The sequence below is a fragment of the Spea bombifrons genome, chromosome 4 (assembly GCF_027358695.1).
Source record: "Spea bombifrons isolate aSpeBom1 chromosome 4, aSpeBom1.2.pri, whole genome shotgun sequence".
Taxonomy (NCBI): domain Eukaryota; kingdom Metazoa; phylum Chordata; class Amphibia; order Anura; family Pelobatidae; genus Spea; species Spea bombifrons.
This window is the reverse complement of record NC_071090.1, coordinates 6,834,558-6,862,520: the sequence shown is the minus strand read 5'-3', so window position 1 is coordinate 6,862,520 and position 27,963 is coordinate 6,834,558. Positions and strand designations below refer to the sequence as shown.

General features: G+C 39.4%; 1 protein-coding gene across 2 annotated transcripts in view; it reads right to left on the bottom strand.

Moving 5' to 3' along the window:
* The window catches only part of PRMT8 (protein arginine methyltransferase 8), a 32,955-nt gene extending 11,458 nt beyond the window's left edge, over positions 1-21,497 (bottom strand). The window contains exons 1-5 of one of the 2 annotated variants that reach the window (XM_053464411.1): positions 21,429-21,497; positions 11,471-11,665; positions 6,017-6,172; positions 4,447-4,510; positions 107-249 (exon numbers count right to left, since the gene is read on the bottom strand). In XM_053464411.1, the coding sequence (XP_053320386.1) occupies positions 107-249; positions 4,447-4,510; positions 6,017-6,172; positions 11,471-11,665; positions 21,429-21,497 (627 nt within the window). Of the gene's footprint in view, positions 1-106; positions 250-4,446; positions 4,511-6,016; positions 6,173-11,470; positions 11,712-21,428 lie in introns of those variants that run through there. The other variant, XM_053464410.1, reaches the window with a different exon arrangement.
* Positions 21,498-27,963: the final 6,466 nt, after the last annotated feature.

The following is a 27,963-nucleotide window of genomic DNA, read 5'->3' as shown; positions in this document are numbered from 1 at the left end:
GAAAAAAAATCTCTTAAAGACAAAAGCGTTCTTGCTGGTGAAGCAACGAATCGCTTACTGATTTTTTACTCCAGATCGTTAAAAAAAATAGAGGCAGAGAGCTTACCAGCCATTTGTCACGGGCAAAGATGACTGTGTTAAGCATGGATTCGTAGAACAGACAATAGCCCATCCATTCAGTAATAATGATGTCCACCTTCTCCACCGGTAACTCCACTTCTTCTACTTTGCCCCTGAATATTGTAATGACTGGAAACAGATTCACAGGAAAAAGAAACTGTTTAATTTTATTAGATATACCACTTTTGGATAGCGGCCATCTTAATGTATCGATTCACCAATTGTTATTACTTCTGAGCGATATGAACAGCCACGTCCCAATCTCGGCAAACGGAGAATGGTAAACATTTTCTCTACAAAATAGTAACAATGGCAAGGGTTTGATGGGATAAAATGATCGTTCTAGTAAATGATAGGAAAACGTTAAAAGGGGCCATGGGACTTTTGACAGACTATTTGGAGAACAACATGAAATGGTGTTCTACAGCTCTAGGTAGAACTCCAAAAACAATGAGATGCAAGGATTCGGCGTAGGCCAAAACCCTGAAAATGTGGGAATTGATTAAGGTCTATTGGCCTCCGCTCTAGTCAAGCCAGGCAGAGCCATTTTTTGGCCCAAGCCCACATTGGTTCATCTAGGCAAAGTTGTCACCCATCCGATATTTTGGAATATGGCTTCTGATAATATCAGAAGTTGGCTTCTCATTCTAGTTGCTCCAAACTTAGATTAACCCCATTGTCCTTAAGGGGTTAAAAAAAATAGCAACTTGACTTTAGCTTGGTATTTACTCAATAAAGACGATAGAAACAAAGTTACTAACGTCACAGTGTCAATCTTCTGATGACGCAATAGCCTGGCCTCCAGGAGCCAAGTGGGATGTGACACCATCATGTCACCACACAATGTGGGCAGAACATGACACGCGATAATGAGACCGCTGTGCAAAATGGGTAAAGTGTGGTATGACATCACATATCTATGCACTGACAGCTCGGAACAGAATACTGGTGTCTATGGTAAACAGGGGCGATATATCATTGATGAAGGTTTTAAGGTAAATATTTCTAATTTGATGAAAATACAGTGTTTCATCAGCAACCTTGGGGCCAGAATTGCCGGATTATGAACATTTGGGGTTAAACACGCTATTTTTGTAGCTCTTCAACTAGACGGTGACTTAATATTATCATTATTTGCTTCCTGAGAAAATCCTACAGTAGATATCTAGGTGGGGGGGAGTATAAATGAAAAAATAGAAAAGATAAAATAAGATCTGACAAAGAGAAGCTGAAAATAATATTTCTGCCCAACAACGCCTGTTACGATGTGTATTCTTTTGCAAATAAATGATTCTTTTTTAATTGTATAAACCGGGGGCGTTGTTAGCGCAACATGCTGCTCAAAAGTCTCCGAGGGGCTCAAAGGTTTTCTGCGGAGACTGAAAAGAATCATTGATCAGTGTGATTTTACTGGCTCATAAAATAGCTGGTTTTATTGAAAACGAGAGTTTAACAAATTCCCACCCGTCTTCCAAATGAATGTCTCTCCTTCCCACCCTCTACTTCAACAGTCGCGGGGTATATGAAGCTCGTAACACCATAGACATCCACGGGAAGTGAGAAACAAATTATTTTCTGGCACCTGAGCATCTTATTTTTCTTAGTTGTTCATATTTGAAATGGCGTGAGGAACATGTAGCCACCTGACCGCCATGACAGCCAAGCAGCCAATGGCTTGGCAGGGGATTATGGGAGCTGTAGTTCAACCACAGCTGGAATGCCACCAGTTGGCTAAGGAGATACCAATTCAGGTTCTGGATTTCCAGTTACAGTAACGTTAGAACGTTCTATGCATCCGATACAAACAGCATTCATGATTGGCGTGAATGTCTCATATCTGGTGGATCTGCAGACGCACCAAGTGGAAAATTATCATAAATGTAAAAATACTTTTCTTGTTGGTCCGGAATTCATTTAAAATGTACGTTTTGAATAAGCTGTGGCCACCGTCCGAGACTGTGCCAGATGCGAGTGAAGTAGAACCTTCTAGATTTACTACTCCTTATTGATTTAAGAGCTTTGGGCGGCTATGAGGAACTCTTTCTTAAGAAAGCATAGCCTACAATTTACTCAGAAGACCGTGCCTTGCCTCATTCTAAATAAGAAGCATATACTACAAGAAAAAGAGAGCGCAATAAAGATAGAGATAGAGTTCAGCTACCTGCATTTTTTTCTCAGATCTCACCCCCCTCCTCTCCCGATTTCTGAAGGTGTTATACTATATATATATATATCGTATTGGCTCGAATATAGGCCGCACTTTTTCCCCCCACTTTAAGTCTTTAAAGTGGGGGTGCGGCCTATATTCGGGGTCTTATCACCGGTAAGTCTGGTGGGGGGGGACATCTTGGGTGGCAGCATATCTAGGGGGGGGTCTAGAGTGGCAGCATATCACGGGGGGTAGAGTGGCAGCATATCTCGGGGGGGTAGAGTGGCAGCATATCTCAGGGGGGGATAGAGTGGCAGCATATCTCAGGGAGGGATAGAGTGGCAGCATATCTCGGGGGGGTACATCTTCGTGGCAGCATATCTTGGGGGGGCAGAAACTTTTTTCATTAAAAAAGCACCTAACTTTTAGGGTGCGGCCTATATTCGGGTGCGGCCTATATCCGAGCCAATACGGTATATAGGCATCATCATTTAACATTGTCGTGTAAGGATACACTAGTGGTGTACTATGTCGTTTATTAGCCATTATTTCCAAGGTTTTTTAAATTAATTTCACAATTTAAAAATAAGAATATTATTAAAAAAGAAACCACCCTCTAAGTTTCCATTCATTCTCAAATTGAATGTTTGTTTTTCAAAGAAGATCGTTTTGATCTCATCTTGATAAAGAGTTGTCTCAAATCCAAACTATTGCATTGCGTATTCAACAATGAATGGGGGGTCTAGAATTATAAAAAAAACAATACAAATATGAATTTAAGGAAATTGAGGTTTGTACAGGAAAATGACAAGTGAAGTTGTTATATATTAATCCTTCTTTTATCTTGGTTTATTCACGACAGAGCAAGATTAGTTTGGCAAAAATAGTCTGAAGTGTTGAAGTGTGTCCAGAACAGCTTGTCACTTGTCTGAAGGCTTGTAGCTTCACCCAAAGAGCTGTAACCCAACCAGATTGTGAGCTCCACTGGACTCGTTTCAAGGACTCAAACAGAATGCCAGCTCTTTGGATTCAACTGCGAGACTCCTGACAGATGGTAAGCTCTTCTGGATCTTTTTCAAAAGCAAAGCAGAACGCTAGCTCCTCAGCCAAAATAGCGTTGCTTCCATTCTGTTGTAGCCTTATCTGATCAACTTATTTTAGCAGATTTAAGACTGGGCTCCGATAGATGGTAAAAAGGGGTACATTTGTCAATGCAACAATTCAATTGGTTCTGGTCCAACTCTAAGCTTCTTGAAGCAATAAAGATATGTTTAGCCTGCACCATCTTTCTCTGTCTTCTGTAACCCGGGATCGTTATCTACTAACGCTGATTAATACGGGTCACACTATCAATGTGTTTCCATAATAATTGGATCTGTTTGTATGGGAGGTTGGGGCGAGTGAAGGAGACACGGCAGGGGCCTTGAGCTTTAAGCCATCCCAGAGCTGCCCAAGTAGACACCATAAGGTGTCCCAACTCTCGTTTGACCTGCTCAGTAGCATTGAGATGAAACCTTTCATCCCCAATGAGCATGTCCAGACTGGGGATAACAAGGTGGTCCCGGCACCTTAAGGCCGGCAGTCACCCAATCATGTAAGTGTGGCCTTTGGCTGGATCTGACCGGCTGCATTTTCATGCCAGCCATATCCACACTTATCGGGTATGTATGGAGCAATATCGGGCAGCAGCCCGCCAATTTACCCCGTATAATGTTGTCATCATCTTCCATATGTAACAATGTATTACATGGGGCCAACCCTCGCAAGAAAAACAACCACAAGACTGGGTCAGCCTAATAATTAGTTTTATAGCATGTTTTAAAATAGTTCCAGTGCTTAGGGAGCCTCATGGCATCCTGTGCAAAAAACAAACAAACATAAAATCCTAATAATTTTCTAAAAAACAAGTATCGCATTTTTATCCCTTCCTATAAATAATTTTTGGTAGGTTGATAAGTTAGGCAACCATGCGACAAAGCATAATTAATGTAGTTTTTCAAGGTAAATGATTTCCCTGACTGCCTTCCCATCCCATTTGTAACCATGCAATTATCTGTGGATCATTAATTAATATTAAAAGTTACTTTGGTGATGGACCCCCTGCCCCCCCTGCCCTTTAATAGGTATTTTTTCCATGTGTTCCGTCACAATAATACAATAATTTTAAAATATCTTACTGTTGTCCAGGTGATTGGCCTTGATAATTTTTTCAGAGTAATCTGAAACACTGGAGCATTCGATCTAAACAGAAAAAAGACGGGGAAAAAGACAAAACTCATCATATGTATCGAAACTATTTAAGGGCAAAGAGCGCTGATGAATTTTTTTTTTTTAGATTTTTGGTATATAACCTCAATTTACACAAAGTGATTAAGACTGGTATTTTTTTAGAACAGATCATTATGTTACTAAAATCAGGAAAATATTTTTTTATTGATTTAAGAAACTAATTTACGAAAGCTTGGGATGTGCATTAAGTTATCCTAAAGAAAATTAAGGAAAAACGTGATAAAAGCGGGCAATCAGGAATGGCTAATTGGTTCTTTTCCGCAGTCACTATCTACAATAGTTCATCTTAACAGTTTTAACTACTTACAGAGCAGTATTGGTCTATCTATCTAAACATACATGTACATTTGTAATATATTTTATTGGCTTACTGACAGATTTTGAGATAAGCTCTACATTAGCTAGAAAACCCTAACCCCACTTAATTAAATTGTGGTGTAAACAAAGTTTACGCTTTATAAAAAAGTTTACAAACCTAAAATGTAGCTCAAATGAAGCTATTATATAAATCAAATCGAACATGATCACACAACTATTATTTGGGTGAAATGATCAAAAATTTATGATCACAAATTACTGCCAGATTTTAGCCTTTTTTTAGGACATTGAGATAAACGCTACATTATCTAGAAAACCCTAACCCCACTTAATTAAATTGTGGTGTAAGCAAAGTTTACGCTTTATAAAAAAGTTTACAAACCTAAAATGTAGCTCAAATGAAGCTATTATATAAATCAAATCAAACATGATCACACAACTATTAACTATTCGGGTGAAATGATCAGAAATTAATTAGTAATTATCATCGCTTGTACATGTTTAACATTTTTCAAAATTTTTCCCAGAATTAATAGTATTTGAAAAATAACAAAAAGGGGCATTTTGGGTGTTTTCATGCCCACCAAGGACCCTCTCCTGTCTTGATCCATCAAAAAGAAACAAGCAAGGGACTTAAGTGAATACAAAACCCGAGAGAACATTTGGAAGTATTTGTAAAGAAGTGTTATAATGTATCGATGGAATCGATTGCGGAACAATATTAAGGAAATTGGTCGCGGGAGAAACTGAAATGAACAGTGTGCTCAGAACTCAAAGATATTACAAGATCTTGAGCTACTGACAGCTCCGATCATGTGACGTCAATGCCTATCATGCGATTTCAATGCCTATCATGCGATTTCAATGCCTATCTGCTAATAGCCCGTCTGCCTTTTGGGTCTTTATCTATACTGGGGGTTGATTTGGGGACATGTGACATTGGTTGAGATGTAATTCACCTTTTGATGTCAACTCTTTAATGATGCATTAAGAAATGTCACATGACCTCATCTAAAAAGAAGAACTAACCATCTTCGTCATGTTGCATTGTAAGCTGAGATGCGTTTCTAAAGAGCAACTCATGGGGTCAAAACATTACAGGTGGGACAGGAGGCAAGAATAAGTATGGAGGTTTCTTACCCCATATACTTTCCGTGCGCCTGCCTTTGCGGCAAACATAGAGAGGATTCCGGTGCCGCTGCCAACATCCAAGACCACTTTATCCTTAAAGACGTGTTTATTGTGATACATGGCGTTTCTGTATGTTAACGTGCGGACTTCATCCTTCAACATTTCCTATAAATGGGAAAAAAAGAAAGAAAGGAATAATTTACTATGTTTTTTCCACAGTGAAACCAAAGGCTCCTGATATATATTCTTCTCAGAAATATAATACAGTCCTGTATTGTATACATTCTTGCACTTGTTGCTTATGCTGAAAATGTCTTTACAGAGCTATGTATACAATAGCAGTACTCCAGGTCAACACCCGAATCCTCCGGACACGCCCCACTCTCCGCCCATTTCCTCTTTAAATTAGGTGTTTCCTGCAATGTCATTGGGAACACCCCTGACGTCAGCAGGACCGCCCACCCATGGCAGTGGGACCGCCCGCTGACATCAGTGGGCAGTCCTGGCCGTGTCCGGCAAGTGATGACTCGCGGTAAATGGAACTCAGAAGTTCCCAGGAATGCTCATAACATATACATCGTCGAGATACTCGGAAACAATGTTTCTCCTGCGAGGGTTTCTTCAGGATGAGCCTTTCTTAGCTTGTAATGTTTTAGATAACATTATGTTTTTACACAATTATTGTGTGTTTACAAAATTTCTTTTATAAACATGTGTTGTTTTATCTGAACGTTATTGTGACTTTTGGGGCCGTAGAAAACGGCGAAGCCCTCATACGCCCCAGAAAGAACATGCCACTGCCCCTGACGGAGATGCCTGGTTCCTGAATCTAAGACGAGACCAACGACTAAGGGTTTTGAAGTTTTATCAGGAACCGAACGGAAGGGTTCTTATCTGCCATCAACAATAGCGAGATGAGGTTACGCCAATACGTCCATTAAAATTCCAAACGTTATTAAGCTTCCCACCCCGTAGAAAAACCGACAACAAATCAGCTTCTCACGCGTTTCGCCCATTTGGGCTTCATCATGGACAAATGATTCTCACACGAGGACCAGTATTTAAAACAAAGTTAAGCCAATCACCATGAAGTTAAGAGTCATGATCATTTACATATTGTTATATATTATTATTATTTATTGTTTTATATAGCGCCATCATATTCCTGTGTATATTTATATATATATATATATATATAAAAGAGTTGGCTCTTTTAATTGGCTCTTTTTTGGTTTTAGTTACATGGTTTGTATTTTTATATTTTGGGGATTTCTATGCTATACATATAGACACATGTATGATAAGGATGTTTAGATGTGTAGCATGTATGCTAGAGAGATTACGGACAGAAGTCTATATTACAATATGCAAATGATCATGATTGCTGTGCAATATCATGCGTTATTAACTATAACCATGCATTATTCACTTTAATGGATGTTCCTAAAGGCGATTGGCTTAGTTTTGTTTTAAATACCGGTCTTCGTGTGAGAATCATTTGTCTATGAAGAAGCCCATATGGGCGAAACGCGTAAGACTTGCAATCTTGAATCGGACGGCGCGCTGCGTAACCGCTCAGAAGCATTGATAACTTTGTTGATTCCGGAGGGGAACCGTTGCAGCAGCCCCCGATTGTGGCCCTACAGGACAATGATTTAAGTTAATCAGGAAAAAGCATAACAATGCATTCAAAGCGGACTTAAAATAATTACACGTTTAGTTTTGCCAAGTACTGCACAATGGATAGATTCCCACAGGTCATCGGTTTTTGTTGATTTTTCCAAAAAAAAAAAAAAGATTAAAAATACCCTTTAAAATGATTGATTTTTTTCATACAAAAGCAAGAAAAAAAAAATATAAAGCCTTAGGCAATATCCAAAAAGTATTCAATGGCGAGTAATGCGATTATTTTAAGTATGAGTCTCCGAAAATTGCTTTTGAAGGCAATATTGTAGTAGTTAGTGGATGAAACAAAATGTTCACTGTTCTATAACTAAATAAATACATCCTACATGGTTTATGTATTTATTACTCTTCTAGGGTGTAGTAAATATGCCCCAATCAGGCCTGTCTCACCCTCATGGACGCTCATGGAAATAATTGAACAAATACCGTATTTGTTCAATTATAAGACGACCCTGATTATAAGATGACCCCCCCAAAATGTGAATAATAATTTAGAAAAAAAAGAAAAAGTCTGAATATAAGACTACCCTATAAGAAAAAAGTTTTACTAGTAATAATTAATTCACATGTAAACTATTTTTTCATATTTAATAAAACTATGATTGAGAAAAATGTTTTTTTTTGTTTTTATTTCCTTTTATTTGCCACTCTGCCCCAGTTATGCACATCTGCCACCCAGATACACGTTATATGCCACCCTGCCCCCCAGATATGCCTTATACACCCATATATGCCACTCTGCCTCCCTAACATGCAGTTTAACCCCCTATTTGCCACTCCCCCCAGATATGCCTTATACCCCCTATATACCACTCTACTTCCCTGATATGCCTTGTAACCCCCTATATGCCACTCTGCCTCCAGAAAACCATTGAACCCCCTATGCCACTCTTAACCCCTCGCTCGACTTTCCAGTGTGTGTGTACATGTGTGTATGTATATGTGTATATGTGTCTATTGTTAAAGTGGCTGTGTGTATGTATGCCCCCGATCAGCATGTCTGTGTCAACTCTGCCCCCCCAAAATTGTCAGTTCCCCCAAACAGATTGTCAGTGCTATCTTTGTCTCTAAACATCTTGTCAGTACACCCAGATTGTCTGTGCCCTCTTTGACACCAAACAGCTTGTCAGTCCCCTAAAACAGCCTGATGTGCCATCTTTGCCCCCAAACAGACTGCCTTTGCCATCTTTGCCCCCAAACACTTCCATGCTGATACAGACTCCTTCACAGGTAAACATACGCATTCATGCTCACATACATTCTCATTCTCATATACATACATAAATACATACATACTCATACATCAGGCCAATGATAGTGCATAAGTACAGGTGGAATAAGCGTTAAGTCAGTTACTATATTACAGACGTATTATAATTTTATTGGTGTGATGAGTTTGAAGGCAGTTTTTAAAATCTCCGCTTTCCATTTGAGTTGGTGCCAGATATTAGTGCTATTGATTCACATTTTTTAGCGCAGTAAAACTTTCTATATGTAATGCTTCTGGGTAGTAGATTAAATTTCTACTAAGTAACAATTAAGGTCCTCCAGGTTTCACACTTCCTCTTTGAGACTAAATTAAGTTAATTCATCGAAAGATTTCAATAAATGGTGGTATAAGTGGGGGAGGGGTGACAGCATTGAGCAAGTCCAACATTTACAGAAGGGCAATGCACAGACAACCAATGAAAGAAGCATATGAAAGATCCACTCAGGGTGTACACTCAGCCTTAAGTCAGTGTTGCTTCATGCACCCCAATGTGAATAACAGGTTAAAATCATTGCCGCCCAAGGGCCCCCTCACCAGGCCTAACATGGGTATTAAAGAAGGGCAGCTGGGGGCCCACTTTATATAAAATATATAAACCTATATAAATAGGTCACATTGGAAAGACTTGGCCCGGTTGCCGAACTCCGCAAACATGGCCATTAGCAGGGCCGGCCCGACAATGGAGCCGAGTGGGGCAACTGCTCCAAGCGGCACTTTCGAAAGGGCGCCACTTTGCCGCCCCAAGCCCTATTTTTTTTTAAAGCTCGGTCTCGGCTTGTAATGCTGAGCGCCGGAAGATGATGTAATTTGCGGCGCTCAGCATTACAAGCCGGCACCGAGACCGAGCAGGGAGACTCGCCGCAGGACTGCTGAAAGGTAAGTACAAAGGGGGGGAGGGTAGATAATGGGGGGAGGCAGGGTAGATAATGGGGGGGCGGCATTTTAAACTTCGCCCCAGGCGACATTTTCTCTTGGGCCGGCCCTGGCCATTAGCATCTGAGCTTCAGACCTCAGCATATCCTTGCGTAGGTTTATCCCATGAAAAGCAGGAACACTCTGCTTCTAGAACAGGAATTTTTAGGGATCTGTGCTACATCTACTCAATGGGGTACTTCTGATCAGGCCAAGGATATATATATATATATATATATATACATGCGCACTAGTAGGTACTTGCTTCTGTGTGTTTGAGCATGTGTATGTTTTATATTAACATATCCACGCGCCAAGCAGTAAATGGCAAATCAAATGTACTCTGATACTCGTAGTACGGAAAAATTTGATTTTATGCTCTGATGTGATGCTTTAGTGTATCTGTTAAGATTTTACTGATGTCTGCTTTTTATACGCTATCTCCCTTTCCAGGAAACAATTTGCTTCGAACTGATATCTCTTCAAAAAGGGCAGTAAATCTCATCACAAATAAAATGTTAGCACTAGATTTTTTTTATTTTTTTCCAAAGACATTTGTTTATAGTAGTAAGTCCTATTTTGATCTTTACCTTTTTGATACACCACTCCATCCTATTTTGATCTTTACCTTTTTGATCCCCACTCCAGAGCCTGGACAATTCCCTTCAATACATCTCTTTGTTGTTGATGGATTCATGATATTGTAATATGCGTAAAAAAATATTTTCTTTTCTAATTCCGATATATTTTGTTAGTATTGTACTAGGCGAGGTACAGATCAAGCAGCCAAGGTCATTCAATGTCAACGTTACAAACAAAACACTAACACATGATAATCCTCTCTCCATTACTTTGTATGTTCTCCATTAACTTGTCCTTCCCTTCTCTCCCTCTCCTTCACTCTCTCCCTCTCATCACCTTTCTCTATCCCTTCTCTCCCTCTCCTTCACTCTCTCCCTCTCATCACCTTTCTCTATCCCTTCTCTCCCTCTCCTTCACTCTCTCCCTCTCATCACCTTTCTCTATCCCTTCTCTCCCTCTTCTTCACTCTCTCCTTCTCATCACCTTTCTCTATCTGTCCCTTCCCTTCATCTCCTATTTTTGTCTAAGATTATAAAGATATAATATAATTTTTTTGATAAATAAAATACCACAAATATTAAATTAAATTAAATTAAGGTTACATTAATGAATATACGGCCTACGCGATGAACAGGTCCAAGTCATTTACGACGTATACTCAGTTTGAATGTGTAATATATACAAAAAAGATACAAAAAATACTTTTTAATATGTTTACCGTATTAGGTATCACTATGGTCTTTCTCGGTTTCACTTTTTATAGACAAAAGGCTACAATGTCATTTTTAAGCAAATAAATGAAGAATGGTCGTTATGATTTTTTTGTTTTGTTTTTTTTTGCAAAGAAAAATAAAATTATAGCCATATTAAAATGTAAATAATAATGAAGAAAAATAAAATCAATTTAGCTTTATTTTTATGATAACATAGAGATCTGTATATGTCATAGACAAGCTATATAATAACAATATAAAAGGAATAGAATCATTATACTTACAGGTGTTTGTTCTTACCTCATGAATTCCAAAATGTGCGTAAGAGTCAAAGTAGTAATCTCTCGATGTCATCTCCTCTGGATTTAACAGTTTTGCCATTTTGCCCCTACCCGGGCAACTTGGTTGTATAGGAGTGTGTATAACATGTTGCACTGATTGTATTGGCTTCGGAATTACCACTGGCTGGACGGGCGGGGAGGGACCGCCACAAACCTACAAAAAGTTAATTAAAAAATTAAAGTTAAACAGCGAATCTGAAATTCCCTTTAAACAATAAATATAACAAGTCCATTTTTTTTATTTCAATCCCCTTTTTTTTCCAACAAAACTAATTAAGTTGGTATGTAATGGTGTTTAACCCCGTAAGGACAATGGGTGGTCCCTAAACCCATTGAAAACAATGCATTTTGAGCCTGTACATGTACGGGCTTTGTCATTAAGGGGTTAATATAATATTGCATGAAACCATTGGGAATCTGGTCCTTAGGCAGCTGCAGGGTTCTATATAAAAGTATTTAAACCTGGAAACCTTGTTTGAATATGTATGTCCATAGTTGAAAGGTTGGGGACTATTCAACGAAGGGAGACCTGAGAGGTCAACTCCCTCGCTTCGCCAATTCTTATGAAGGGGCAGCGCTGCCAGGTTCCTTCAGTTAGAAGGTCTGAGCTAGCCCTGGATAAGGTATAATTTTAATGGTTGATGAGACTTTGGAGAAATATCACTGATTAGAGTATGAATTATACGGGAAGAACCAAGGTCTTCCTACAGCAGAAGCTTGTTGGAGGTGGACCTTCACAAAGTTCAGGGAGGCCAAAGAGCTGAAACCACAACTCTCCTGCAAACTTTCTTACCACCTCTCACCTTAGTAAATTAACCCCAAAAGGAGTATTTCTTTAAAGAGGATTTCACTTTGTTTTATAAGTGATAATGCATATTTAAGTTATGTATGAGTTCTAGCCATATTTGGGACATCTCCAGGTTTTGCCCAGAAACTCCGGATGAAGCGCCACTTCTCCATGTCTCAGAGTCATGGCCCAAATTCCCCAGGGCGCTCCCAACCCACTCGCTACCCACTTTTCCTCCCACCCCCATACAAAGTTAAATAGTTTGGGGCTATCCCTGCCCACAATATCACCGGACTTATATCCTCTGTGCCCCCGAAGAGCATGGGCTCTAGGTAGCTGGAGCCTAGATGTTCACAGGTATGGTGGTGGCCCTAAGCACCCTACAAATGGCAATATAATTACTTATGTACCTTTCCATGCCCAAAATATGAGAGTACGAGAGTCAGGAAAATGCAAATAAAAAAAACCGCATAATATTCACGTAACCCTCTCTTATTTCAGCCAATAATAAGATGATGGTGAGCTCCTCTACAACCCTCCTTTTGAAATGTTCACGAGAAACTTCATTCTTTCAATAAAGGAAGATTTACTACGAGACTCTCCTTCCGGAATTCTCCTGAGCCTATAATCTTCTGGCTGTTTATTGTTTCATTCTTTAATACTACCTGGGTAACATCATAAAAGCGGAACGCGAGCTCTTTTTCCTAAACCGTCGTAGATGGGCACATTGCACTAAATGAGTCTCTAAATCCCTTGTTACTCGATAGAGCCGATTTATCAATGCGCCTGAAGGGAAATACGGGATCACGCGATCATAACGCTTCTCCTCTGAGAGACGTATTCAATATTAACCCCTTAAGGACAATAGGCGGTCCCTAAACCCATTGAAAACAATGCATTTTGAGCCCCTACATGTACGGGCTTTGTCATTAAGGGGTTAAACCGGTATAGTTCGGTATAGAGTAGTTATAGCCGGATCGGTGTACATCGGATTTGCACGTAATTTGGATTCCTATTTGTACACGATGTATTGAACAGATATATGAAATCTTCATCTCACGGCACAACCATCCCTGGGAACTTTCTCAACGAGCTGATTCTGAGACCCTAGAAATATTAACCCTTTCATATCCCATTATGAAAAAATGTATGTAGTGAGCCGCCAAATGGCTCTAATGCCGGACCTCGTGGTATTTGAAGATACACTTAATTGACTCACCTGCATTCAAGCAGAAATATCAACATACATAGTGGCAAAAGCACTAATTATGAGTCTTAGATATGATCACAGCCGTGTATCAAGGGAAGCTCCGGTCGTGGGACCCTGAGAGTGCTTATCAAATGAACACCGTTATGATTTTAGGCACGGTGTGTTATACTCTGCGGATAATTTAGGAGTTTCCTCTTGCCTCTTGAATTTATGGTAAACCTAAAATTCTCAATAAAGAATTAACCCCTTAATGACAAAGCCCGTACACGTACGGGCTCAAAAAGCACTGTTTTCAATGGGTTTACGGGCCGCCCATTGTCCTTAAGGGGTTAAATGCGTATCATGCCATGTTTTATTTTCTACAACGTTTTAATAGTCAAGCCACAGGAAATATTTTTCTTGACAAGCTAAATGGGATCTCGAGTATTCACTTCTGAAAATGCGGCTGGAATTGTCAGCTCGGCTATACCTGGCCATCCAGGAAAGATGAGTATGTCAGGAGGTAAAACGCGTCGACGCCGATCTCATTGTCTTTCTGTCACTCAGCCACATTCCGATGCGCATCTTCGACATTTATTCACATTATAGCAAACAAGACTCCGGAGTCAAAATGAATTCCCAGAATATGACCAAAAAACATGATTTTCTTCAGTTTTCATTACTTTTAAAAGGCGAGATCCGGATGCTGGAATCATTATGGGACACAACCATAAAATCATATTTAACAGGCCATTACGCCCCTTTACTATATAAATATATAAATACTTTGTTATAATTTTATATACTGTTATACAGTATTTATATATATATATTATATATATTATATTTATATCATATCATAAATGATATACCATAGTTTAAGTATATATTTTAATTTGTCTGTTTTGTTAAAGGTGGACTTTTTTTATTCTTTTGTTAAAGCGTCCTAAAAAGACGATCCTGTCCTCATATTTTACAAAAAGTTGTTGAAGCATGTGACAACAAAATGTTAATCCCATTAACACATATATATATACAGTTTTGTAGGGTATTTATGTCTCTTGATAATATATAAAAATAGATCCAGAAAGTGCAAATGATCCTTGATTCCTGCGAAAATGAATGCGAGTCGATGGAAGAATGAGAGGTGATGCACTTAAAGATAAATGCCATCCATCACTATGTGGAGAGCGGGTTGACGGGAAGCTGACGGGAAAAGATAGCTTCCCCCCCTTATCGCTGGCTGAAGTATGGGTTCTTTATAGACTCACACATCGCCTTGCTTGGCACTTCTTGACACCCATTGTACCATCTTGACACCTTTTATCTCTTTAAGTTCAGTTTCTAAAAGTAGGGTTAACCATACGATTGCAGCTTGGAGACCATAGATTATACAACCTTTTATCAACCTAGGAAAGAAAATAAATGTTTGTTTTTAACCCCTTAAGGACAATGGGCGGTCCCAAAACCCATTGAAAACAATGCATTTTGAGCCGTACATGTACAGGCTTTGTCATTAAGGGGTTAATGTTTTTAACAGTTGTTAAGGTTCTGTAGACCAAATAGAACAAATAGTCCAATCATTTTTATTTTATGAGACTGCGCACCCACTCGCTACCACTGTGGCATGTACAGGAGGGTCATTTATTTTTAAGGAGGAGAAATGTTAGAAAATGATGTCATAGCCTAAACCTAGAGAGTCAGAGGCTTAGACGTAATGTTCCAATGTCCCAATTTAACATTCATTATTGATGTTAACCAATGGACTGGGAAAATGTATATCTAAGATAGAAACTGCTCGAATTGGGTAAATGTAAATGAAAAAGTAATTTATGCCATCCGAAGAACGCTGCCTTCACATGGACACATTCTATTAGGCAGACAATCGCTTGCCATCAGCAGGGATCTTCCATCGTCCATCAGGCTAGAAATCCTCCAAGGTACATTTTTTTTAAAAAAAAGATAATAATAAATAAATACCCTGTCTGTTGTGTTTAAAACAAATGCCTTTTCCTAGACACCTGGATGCCACAACTCATTACCTTTTTTTAAAAGTCCTGTTGCACAAACAAGTGTTATCTGGCAGGTTATAAACTCTAGTAGACAAGCCGTAAACACCTTGTTATATAACAAATGAGCTTTTGTCCAGTAGGTTGTTATTCTTCTCAAGTCTATAGAAAATCCAATTTTTCTTACCACACCTTAATACAAAATTCTAACGGTGAAGAACAAGCCCAGGGTCATCAACCCTGGCCATCCATTTCTTCATTAAGAGACTGGAGGTGACGTATGTGACATCAGACGGTAATAATCCTATATAATGGGTCATCTTGAAGCATACTTGGCATTCCAAAAGGTTCTTCCATGCCTTCTTGGGTCCTAATGCTTAGAACCTCACCAGGCTTGAGTTGACCACCGTTCAAGCCAACTCAACTCACGTTCTCTTAATTGCCAATGTCTGAGTAGTTATCAGAAACATATAGTCTAGTCGCATACAAAGGCCAGAAAGTACACCGACATCATTCTGCTTCTCATGGAATGCCAAGAGCATCACTCAAAGAGCTCTGAAGAACAGGGTCACCAGGGGCCAAATTCTAGAGGGCAATTCAAGGTGTCGCTAATTGACAATGAATATAGACTTACCATTTATGGTGTTAATATCACATATCTGCTTAGATGATATATCTCAGGATGAGACAGACCTCAACAGACCTCCCTTACTTGATCCTTTAATAATTAACCTGAGTGTAAACGGGAAATTTGGTCTAATAGCAGGCAGACTGAAAAATGAAGTCCAAAGGTGGTGTTGGACATAGTAGCGGGACATATCGGTGGATTAATATTATTTTATGTTAGATGACAGGTGCTCCACACTCTGTGTCCCATCTCGACACAATGTACCCGCGAATATTTGTTACTTTACGCACACATGACACTTGCCAAGAATCAACCAATTTATTTGTTCCGACAAGCTTGGATACATTATGTATACGAATTATTAAATCATATACGCAATATCAAAACAATTACATATGTGGCAGAATGTGCAGTTTTAAATCATTAACCTAGCAAATTAAAAAGCAACCATCCCAGACCATCTTGATGAAATTTCATTATTCAAACCCAATTTTAGCTAAAGTGCAAACTGCAACAAGTATGTACAGACGGTAAGTCTTTAAATTAATAAAGGTAAGTACCGCACAGGGGAATGTAAAAGTATAGTCAAGGAAATCACAGCCATATCTCCTATCTATACGTACTATAAGTGCTCTGTATGCACTATGGGATGGAACAAAGCCACCGATTTATAAGATACTAGTGAGGTCTGAACTTTTTAAGGTTTCTTCTAACATTTTAGATCATTGAGGCAATTTAGCTTGAATAAGCATGAATAAGTTTAGTTTATTAGGATAGTTGGACTGTCTTAACTACTTGGCACACTTGGAACTTGTAGGACCAGCGGCATGATAGGCAGAACCTTAATTCTCTGGTAATGGGCTTTAGACTTTACTCACTCTTTCTGATTTATGGGTCCATGGCAGGTGACCCTATTGCCTCATGCACAAAACTAACTCTCTTTCCCCAGACATTTATGAAGTCTATTCATGAAGTTTCAAGCTAAGGCAAGTTGCAGTTGAGTTGCTCAGTTGAGTTGACCACAGTTCAAGCCAACTCAACTCACGTTCTCTTAATTGCCAATGTTTGAGTAGTTATCAGAAACATATAGTCTAGTCGGATAATTTCCACTTCTACAGTAAAACAGCTCTACCTTGAAATACTCGCTCATCAAACTCAATAGGCTTGCCAAATCACCCACTCTACTGCCAATTCGACAAACTCACATGACCAAACTGCCGACCAACAGTTTGACTTAAAAACTCAATGACTGACTGACTCCACAGTAATCAGGTGCAACCCAACATCAGTCAAAGTTGACAGCAGCTCCGTAGAACTCACTGGGGGTCCCACCTAGAGTATTGTGTACAGTTCTGGAGACCCCATCCTCAGAAGGATATTGGCACATTAGAGAGAGTCCAGAGGAGGGCTACAACAATGGTTACTGGTTTGCAGGATAAAATAATCAAGACTAATTGATCTCAGTATGTATAGCTTGGAGGAAAAGGGAAAGAGAGAAGAACAAGCAGTCTTGGTCCAAAACTAGAGGGTCAGAGGCTGAAAAGTTATGGGAGTTTTACTTCACGGAGAGAATGGTAGAGAAATGGAACAGTCTACCAGCAGAAATGGTGGAGACCACTCCAGTGAGGGAATTTAAACATGCATGGGATAGACATTGGGCTGTACTCACTATGGAACCAGACTAGGGACTGATAGGGGGTTGAGTCCAGGAGGAATGGTCAGACTGGATGGGCCAGATGATCCTCAAATTCTATGTTTCTACGTAATGTCCAGCTTAAGAGCAACCCAAATTTGTGAATAGGCAAATAGCTGTTTGAGCAGGCTCAGCTGAGTGCTGCTTTCGAGGCCATGCATTAAATCAATCAACTTACCTCTGTGATTCCACTAACCAATAGAACTTTAGTTAATGGAAATGCCTAAATGTATTAAAACGAATTGTGCAAAAACTGGAGAAAAATATGAAGCAATTCACATTTTTTTCATTTTTAGTTGATAGCTTTAAGCAAATGAACCAAATACTGACCTATTGATTGATTTGGTTGTACTTGATTGAATTTGTCATAAAAAATCTCCACCGTGGAATGTCCCACGGGCTGAAACTGGAAACTCATTACAGAGGAATCAAACAAAAGTGGTGGTAGTTAATGGTCAAAGTTTTTTTTTTCAATATTATATCGGTAATAATGAGATTAAAATGCCTAACTGAAATATGAGACCATTCTCATTGTACTCTTCAACATTTCCCTTAGGAGCATTTAGGCATCCTATAGGATTTCTTCCTTCTATGGAATACATATCATTTTTGGTTCTCCCAATAAGTAATGGCTTCTCAAAAGATAGCTGGGTCTCCAACACATATTATTGGTAGAAAGTCATTTATTTAATCCAGAAAACACTTAAGTGCATGCCAATGTATAACTTGCTCCACAGTGAATTAAAGGGGCACTGCAGAATTATCATATACACTATAATGCATAAGACCGCTGTGCGTTCCCTTTCATTTTTTTGGTGGTCCCCATTGAAAATGCATTTGCCCCTATTATCTCCCCATAGCCACTTGGCTTGCAGGAGATATTTTAGGGTGAAGGAAAGATGGGATCCAAATTATTGGTGGGCATATTACATTTATTTATAGAGCACCGATAGGTTCTGTAGTGAGATTGTAGGGAGAATGGGAAAAGAACCCCCCCCCCAAAATTAACAACTGACAACAACATTAATGCATGTTAAGGTATTCTGGTAAAGAAGGAGAAGAGTGCCCTATTCTTATGAGCTTACAATCTACTGGGACGGAACCCAATATTTCCTACTTGCTTGGTATTTTTTGTGAATGTTTCCCTTTTCCCATCTTTAAAGCTACCAGGCCCTCTCATAATCTCAACATAATAGGGGTAGATAATTATGCTTTCCAAGTTTTTAAATTAGAGGCATTTTCGCTATTTATTTTTTTAGTAAAATTTTAGTTTCTGCCCGTGAATAAGTAAACGACACATAATAACGGCTGAAATGAAGAAAACAAAATATAAACTTAAATCATATTTTGAAATAGTTAAAAACAATTCTGCATCTGAATATCTTAAGTAACTGGCGCAGAGTGCATGTGATGCCAAATCATAATGGTAAGCATATATTTAACCCTTTGAGTGCTGGCGGAATGGACAGTACATCACAATGTAATTCATCGCTCCCCCATCAGGCTCTACAAAGGATTTTTTTTTCCTTTATTGACTCTTACGGGTAAATGTAGAAATTTACAGAATCGTGCCATTTGTGCTTTTGCATCTCCTGGAGTTTTTTACGCTAAAGTCACTTAAAAAATATTACCATATTTTACTGAATTGCATTAATGGTATGAAGGATATTCATTAAAAGGGAAAAAAATGGCTTAAGTTTATTTAAGGTGAAAATCAGTTTATGATCAAGGGAATTGCAGGAGTCTATCATTTATTCTACTGAATCAGGATGAAAGCAATGAATCTCTATGGCACCAGCCGCATTGTGGAGGTACAAATGCTGAGTCCTCCCCCCACCAGTAAGTCCTGCAGCAGCCACTCTAGGAACTGCAGCACCATGGACAGCTCCTCATCTGCTTTGCAGCTGTCAATATGCTCTACTCCCCAACCCATGCCAGACACCCCCTCCATAAAGTACAAGGGCAACCTTTACCCCCATGCACTGCTGGCCAGTTCCTTAACCCCAATGGCAGCATGCATTAACCCCCCTTATATGCAATGTGAAGAACACACCAATTTAATGACACAGCAGCTCCATACACTGCACAAACTCATGACCAGTTCTCCTTTAACCAGATCTATAGGGCTCCATAGATTGCCCCCCTATATATATATATATATATATATATACAGTACCCCAGTGGTAGTATGTAACACAATAATAATAACCCTCCAAACAAGGACAGCACCCCAAGCAAGGACAGCACCCCAATAACATAATACATACCCCCTGCACTGAATCCTATATAACTATACATTAACTGTTTACGAAATCATTCATTCTCAATGAATCCACTTCCCAAGGATCACTGATTCAGACACAGGTCTCATCTCAGCTGGGTTGTCTCCAGATCTTTAACTGTTGATGACCCATGAAAGGGGGTTTAAGCCACCTCTTGATGTTCTGCTTCCTACTCAATGAATACTCATCTACACATTTAATGAATGAAACCCCCCCCTCACTCCTACTCTACTAATACCCCACTCGTGGAATGCACAGCCCTGAGTCACCTCTCCCCACACACACCACATACATTCCCATACTGAACTCAGCCTCCAGTGAGCCCTGGACTCACCTCAAGTGATAGCACCCTAATAAAAGCATCTCCCAAATCAGTGAATTCAACTGCCCCAGGGAGTGAATGCAACCATGAGATAAATCAACAACCCCCCAATTAATTCAAGGTACCCCATCTCCCTTTTGATCCACCAATATATACACATTTTCCCTTTAATACAGCCAACCATCAGAATTCACAACTCCTACTAGCTAAATGCAGAGCCCCCTCCACTCACTGAAGCAAAGCCCCCACGACTCCCACCATCTTCTACATCTACACCTTCAGATCCTGCTGTTAGTAACATTGTTTCATCTTAACCCTGTGAAGGACATTCTGTAGCATTACTGCTGCATTTCTTCCAGCCCTGCCAAGATCTCATATCTTACACACACCACACATTCAGGGGATTTAAATGCCTGCATTATAATACATTAGATGGGAGGAGGGTGGAAATGGAGTTATTGGAATCATGGAGTGCGGTATCATTTTACTATTAACCTCTTCTGCATCATAATGTTTCAAACCCCCGCTAGATGCCTCCTGGCACTTAAATAGCCGGCATCAACACCAAGATGCAAGGCAGATCTCTAAGGAAATAACCAGCTAATTAAAGTCATTTGAAATAAACTGGAATCAGGATCTAGCACAGGGGATCTTCTCCTACACAAATCAAAAAAGCATATATCTAGAATGATGGTCTGTTTGCAGTAGACAATCTGCTCTGATCTTGTACCCACGCTGATGCAGGTCTGCCCAAGGACACAGCAGAGTACTTATTTTAGAATAGGATGCACAAAGGGTTAAAATTCCCTTGATCTGTGAGATCTCCTTTGAGTTACACTCACAGTCAGTGACACTAGTGGGCTACAACACAAAATCAGACCCCCCCCTTCATGTTACTAGATCACATTGAATTGCATGCACACTCACATTCACCAAAGTTCACACTCTTCTCCTCAATCAGAAACCTAAGATATCCTTGTGAGATCTTCATGAAAAGTGTCACATACCTCTATATTTTCTGCCTCCGCCATCTTTCTCCTAAGGAGCAAGCAGCGGGAGGAGTGCTTTATTCCCATAAGAGCCAGTGAGTTTTTCTCTTTTTTTAAAATAAAATAAAATCCAAATCTAGTAGCAGAATCAAATGTCTTCTTCTGTCTTCACCAAACCTTCTACTGCGTCTGCTGCTGGTTCCTCTTGTGTTAATTTTTATCCTTCCACTTAAAAGTTTGTACTTTCTTGTCCTTCAGACCTTGTCCTCATTAAAAATATATATATATAAATTGTCCCAAATCTTCACTAGTTGGATGTTCTGGATCTTGAGGGGGCTTCTAAGGTCAAAGATTCTGCCTTCAGAACTTGTCCACAAGGAAGGTCCTCCTGATCTGACTTGGTTTGCGGAGCTGCAAGGAATGAAGTCTGGTTATGAAATCACTCTTGTATCTTCTGGGGAAACTTGGTATCATACCAAGTATTGTTTATCACAACAAGCTGTATATTAACACTTCTATCTTGTGGCCAGTTATCATCCTACATGTGAGATGAAAAAGGAGACAATTAGATCTTCATCCAGAGATGCTTCTTAACCCCCTCTTCACTTGATGTTGCTTCTGAAGAAAAGGATGTCCTGGAAGTTTTATTACAAAAAAGCTGTACTTTTTTTTCCCTTGTAATGATCTAGATAAGCCTATGCCTATTACAGATTGATTTTCTGGGTCAGCCTATTAACACTTTCGGTTCAGACTGTTCCTGATTGGAGAAGCATTCCTTACCCTTTTGCTGTGGGTGACTATGGATAAGAAAGTCTGATCCACCAAAGCAATTGTATGTTCCTACCCTGGCTTAGTATAGAGAATACATTGTTTGGTGCCCTCTGGGAATTGGTGCAGCTGAACTAACCCTGTTAGATGTTCTCAAACCCAAAATGCATAACCTATTTAAATAAATCCTCTGCAAATCAGGATTTTGGGGGGGATTAATTCAACTGCATATGCCTTCTAGCATTTTGGGAAATGTTACCTGGTATTCACGCTGAATATATATTTTGTTATTTTCCATTTAGATTTTTTTTACATTTGCTGTATGTGGAATAGTGCAATATTATATATATATATATATATATATATATATATGCATATATATATATATTTATATATATATATATGCATATATATATATATATATATATATATATATATATATATATATAAACACACACATATATATTATTATTTTCTCCTGATAAAGACGAAATTGCAATTTACATCTGTATAGCTGATTGTTGGCTTTTAATTAAATTCAGTTAACTGTATTTATAGAGAGAACTTCTGGTTTCCATGGTGATTGCTCCACATTTAAAACTTTGTCCCTAAACTGCTTATTATAAATATCACCCGATGTATTATTTTTGGATGTTCATAAGGGACAAAAAAAGAGTGTGTGCGACAAGGTCAACAAGAGGATATAAGAAGAGGTGTAGATAGAAATGATGGAGTTGCGTAGCTGTACATGTGACCTCATTGTTTCCGCAGAACATTGCCTAGATCATTGATCATTGGGACTTTTTTTCAGTGATTTTTTTTACATGAACCCCCCATTTTAATTGTACATAAACAGTGTACCTCGCAGCACCTTTAAGAAAGTATACTGTAGATATACTGATAAATAAAAGGACACTGCAGTCATTATATGTGCTTTAATGCATAAGATAAAAATGTGCTCTTTTTTCCTGCCTCCTTGCCCCTTGGCTTACAGCAGGTGTCTTCGGCCGAACACATCACCTCTTTGCCAATACACATGCGCACTTTACTCACCACCATCCAGTTCCAGCACTGGCACGCGCTAGGGCTACAGGGGTTAGAATGACGGCACATATCCACAGAAAGCGATCCTATTCTTTTCAATGGGAGTGCTCTCCTGCCAGCGATCGGCTGCTTCAATCTACACATTAATTGAAGAAAATCCCCCTTGCTCTACCAATATCCCGGTTCCCAAATGCACAGAGCTCAGTCACATCTCCCCAGGCACTCAATGTTCATCCCCACACTCACACAATTCACAGCCCCAGTGAACTCAGCCTGCAGTGAATGTGCGTGAATGTGCAGTCCTGGACCTAAATAAAAGCACCCTCAATGAAGGCGTCATCTCCTCTACCCGGGAATCCAAATGACCTACAAAACACACACACACACCATCTCAATGCACAACACACTCTTAAGCAAAGACTCTACACAACACGCAGAGAATTCAACCTCGAGCCAAAACAGTCGTGAATATCAACAAAGCAGGGGGTGATGCGCGGCATCGGAACTGCAGCTTCTTCGTTTTAGACATTGTGTCCGATTTTTCATGCAATTGACATAGAGCTCTCCTTATTCCCAGTTCATAATTTTAAGCGCAGGTTTAGAACTCGTTGGGGAGATTCTGTTCTGAGCAATCCCATACTGGTTTTAACTCATGAAGTTCCTTATACCTGCTCTTACACTTCATGTTAACCCTGTGTTGTCAGCCAAAGTAGAGGGTCAACTCAACTGAGGTCTCTTGACAAGTCACAAGGATTCGCAAAATCCAACTTCTACAGCAACTCACTAACTCACAGCAAACAAGTCCTAGTCCAACTCAATTTAGATTAAGGATACATACGAACCAGGTGAATGCAAATTTGTAGCAGAAGAACCTTTTCCCAAGAGCTATACAAATGGACCTTTCCATTGCTGTTGGTTGGGTATGGAATGTAACTAATGAAATGTTTATCAGCAACCGCCATTTATTTTTTTATTTAATATATCTTTTTTTCCAAGAAGATGAGTCAGGTCACTTTTACGAGTGAGGGTAAGGCTGGGGATGACTAGGGAGCACTGGTACTTTAATTGAGTTGACTCTACTTGAATTTGCGAGTTTCCGTAATTTAATAAACTTCGGGCTTGGTCCAGAAATGAGTCCAGCTCACAGTGTGTTTTTTTGCTCAAATGTCATCTGTTCTTTATGCATTTGAAGATAAAAAAAAAAATAGTTATCACAGAAAATGCCGCAGCATGACACATTTGCTGTGCTTTAGGGCTACAGAAAGTGCAAGCGTAGCCGCTAGGTGAATGTGCGAGAAGAACGTTGACCCAAAGGAGTTGAATATTGACCATAGTCTCACACTTTCAGTTTGATGGAAAGGGCAGTAGTGAAATCGCTGACCTTCTCAAATAAATAATAGATAAATAAATAACAAAAATAAAATATATTATGGAAGGTTCCACAGGATTCAGAATATATATATATAAAGAGAGAGAGAGAGAGCCGGAGAAAGGAAGATAGAGAAAGGAAGATAGAGGGAGAGTTTGTGGTTAATATCGATAAACGCTATTATCATTACTAAATTTCTTTAATTGAAATGATTTTGTTAGCCAATCACTGTAATTGCTGTAGAAATATGTAGTTTAAATGTTCACAGATCATGAAAACAGAGATCTGTGTCAGAACTAACATTACTTAATACATGTTTCTTCTCTCACTTCTCCTCTCCTGACTATTAGAAGCCTGAAACAATCAACAACCAGCAGAAACGTAACATCAGGGGAATGCATGTTGACACAGGAGAGTCTCAGATTTTAGCATCTTCACTAACGTGAGGGGCTCCCTTGTGCCGTCGAAATAGTAAACCCTTAACAGCATACTAATCTAATCCTTTTGGGGATTTTTGAGGGGTTTTCGCCTAGTGTAACATCATTTTTTTTTATAATTCTCTGCCTTTTGAATAAGATCCGGTGAGTACCTGGGAGGGGGAAGATTGATTCTCAGGACTTTAGGCTGTGGCTGCAAAGAAGCCCAATGTGTCTTTTTGGTGTCCCCAAGATCTAGGTGCTTATCACCGCCATGCCTTGATTGAGGGGAACCCCTGAGTAGTCAAAGTTACTTGCAGCTTTTTTTTGGTTGGTAATAATGGTTATATTTTTATTACGTCATCTGCTGGCTGGGCCTTTTTTCTTGCACAATGTACTTTTGCTCTTGCTTCTGCATTTGTGTCACCCACTTGATTGTGTTTATTCACCAAAAATGCCAAAGTGGCTTTTTGGTGGGGGATGTGGTTACCCTTTTCACTTCTACATTTCCTTGAAGACTTCAGTGGTCCCCCAACTATGATGGGGCTCCAGGAACATCCAGCCCTCTCCTTTTAGGGGTCCGGTGTTCTTTTGTGGCCTTGCACATTCACAGATGAAGTGCGATACCTTGGGCTGTTATCTTAAGTAACTTATTTGCCACAATGTAGGTCTGCACTGGATGTCCAAACTAAGTTCACATATTTCATTAAATTAAGCAATAATGCATTCACAAATGTCATAGAAAAAAAAAATATTTTATTCGTAAAACAGCTTAATAGAAGGTTGGAACCACGTCCAAAATTTATATATATGCGGAAAAAAACAGAATATATTTAATATCTCAAAGTTCTAGAACCAGAAAAGGACTTAATATAGCTGTTAATTCAACATATTTTTCCATATTTCAATGCGTAGATGAATTTGAAGCTGATCAAGGAAGGCACTGAAAATAATAATTAAGATTTTCCTAGAAAATAAGGGGCAGGGGACGTGAAAGCCATTAGAAATGTATGGAATGGTCCCATTGATTAAATGTTTCCATTGGTTTTTATGGCTCAAATTTTTGTTTTATCCTTGGATGATAATTTAGATCATAGAATACTAGGGAACACACACATAACACATTGTTGGGGATAAGAAGTTTTCTCTTCACCATGGCAACCAATGGAATGGTCCAACATACAGGGACATACCCATACCTGAGAACTTACCTGGAGCTGTCCCTCTTCTGTGGGAGTGGCTTTCTAAAGAAGGTGAGGCTAGACATGTGGATTGCAAGGCTATCCCCAGACAGTCTATAGTTTGAGTGAAGTGATGACCCCTTGTTCCTGTCTCCCCATACTGGTTAAAAACTGTTTACAAAGGGCACTTCTGACCTGGACCGCACCGGGCCAGGTCGGAAGGGCCCTTACTGAACTATTTTGAACCAGCACAGTGAGACAGGAACCTATCGGGGGTCACATGCTATAATGTGACATGTGATGCTGTGAAACCGAGGCTGCTCGTACAGTGTGCGACAGGAAGCTGCAGGAGCGGTGAGGGGCAAGCAGGGGCAGGCGGGAGGTGAGATGTATCTTTATGTGCTTGTATATATGTATGGATGTTTGTGAGCATGGATGTGTAATTGTGTGTGTGTGTGTGTGTGTGTGAGCATGGATGTGCAACTGTGTGTGTGAGCATGGATGTGTAATTGTGTGTGTGTGAGCATGGATGTGTAATTGTGTGTGTGCATGGATGTGTAATTGTGTGTGTGAGCATGGATGTGTAATTGTGTGTGTGTGAGCATGGATGTGTAATTGTGTGTGAGCATGGATGTGTAACTGTGTGTGTGTGAGCATGGATGTGTAATTGTGTGTGTGAGCATGGGTGTGTAATTGTGTGTGTGTGAGCATGGGTGTGTAACTGTGTGTGTGAGCATGGATGTGTAATTGTGTGTGTGTGTGAGCATGGACGTGTAATTGTGTGTGTGTGAGCATGGATGTGTAATTGTGTGTGAGCATGGATGTGTAATTGTGTGTGTGTGTGAGCATGGATGTGTAATTGTGTGTGTGAGAGCATGGATGTGTAATTGTGTGTGTGTGTGTGAGCATGGATGTGTAATTGTGTGTGTGAGAGCATGGATGTGTAATTGTGTGTGTGTGTGTGAGCATGGATGTGTAAGTGTATGTTGGCAGGGAGAGGCAAGGGGCAATAATAGCACAGATCAGTTTTTGAAGTTGGAGGGCCCTGGGGCAATTTTCACACCTGGGCCCTGTGGTTTCTAGTTACTCCCCTGTGTGAGTGTCTGTGCTTTTACAGACAGGGCAAGATTGGGGTTGATGAGGTGGCCCTGCCCTAATGATGTAAGCACGACCATTGTCTTGTTCCATCAGAAGCATGATGGGAAATTATAGATTGAGGCTTTTATTTCAAGCATAGCCAATGGACCAGTAAAAGTGGATGCTTCTGCGCATGACATAAACGTATCAGTTTTTATTCTTATTTAAATGGAGCCCAGAGGCAAACAAAGACTGTTTTATCCATTTTAATGACAGGGTTAAAAATAGCATCTGACACACACAGAAGATTTTCTCTTCGTTTCTTTTTCTAGGTAATGTTTACCATTTATGTCAGTTTGAATAAAAAAAGTATGTTACAAACTTCATCTCCAGTATATTTTATTCTGAGTATTTCAGTGAAAGGTTACTCTGTATTTTTAAATGTCACCTATGACCAAAATGCTACGCTTTTGAGAATTTAATGTAAAATGCTATCTTCTTAATTATTATTTATGACCAAAAAAAGGCATTCAACATAATAAGTTAACATCTGTATATATCTTAAATATCACTTTATTTTTTTTATCTGACAGAGGTCAGAAACAACTAAACTGGAGCCAAGATGAGGATAACTATCACAGGCAATGAGAAAAAGTAACCGAGAGCTATTTATACAAAACATGGCAGTAAAGTCACAC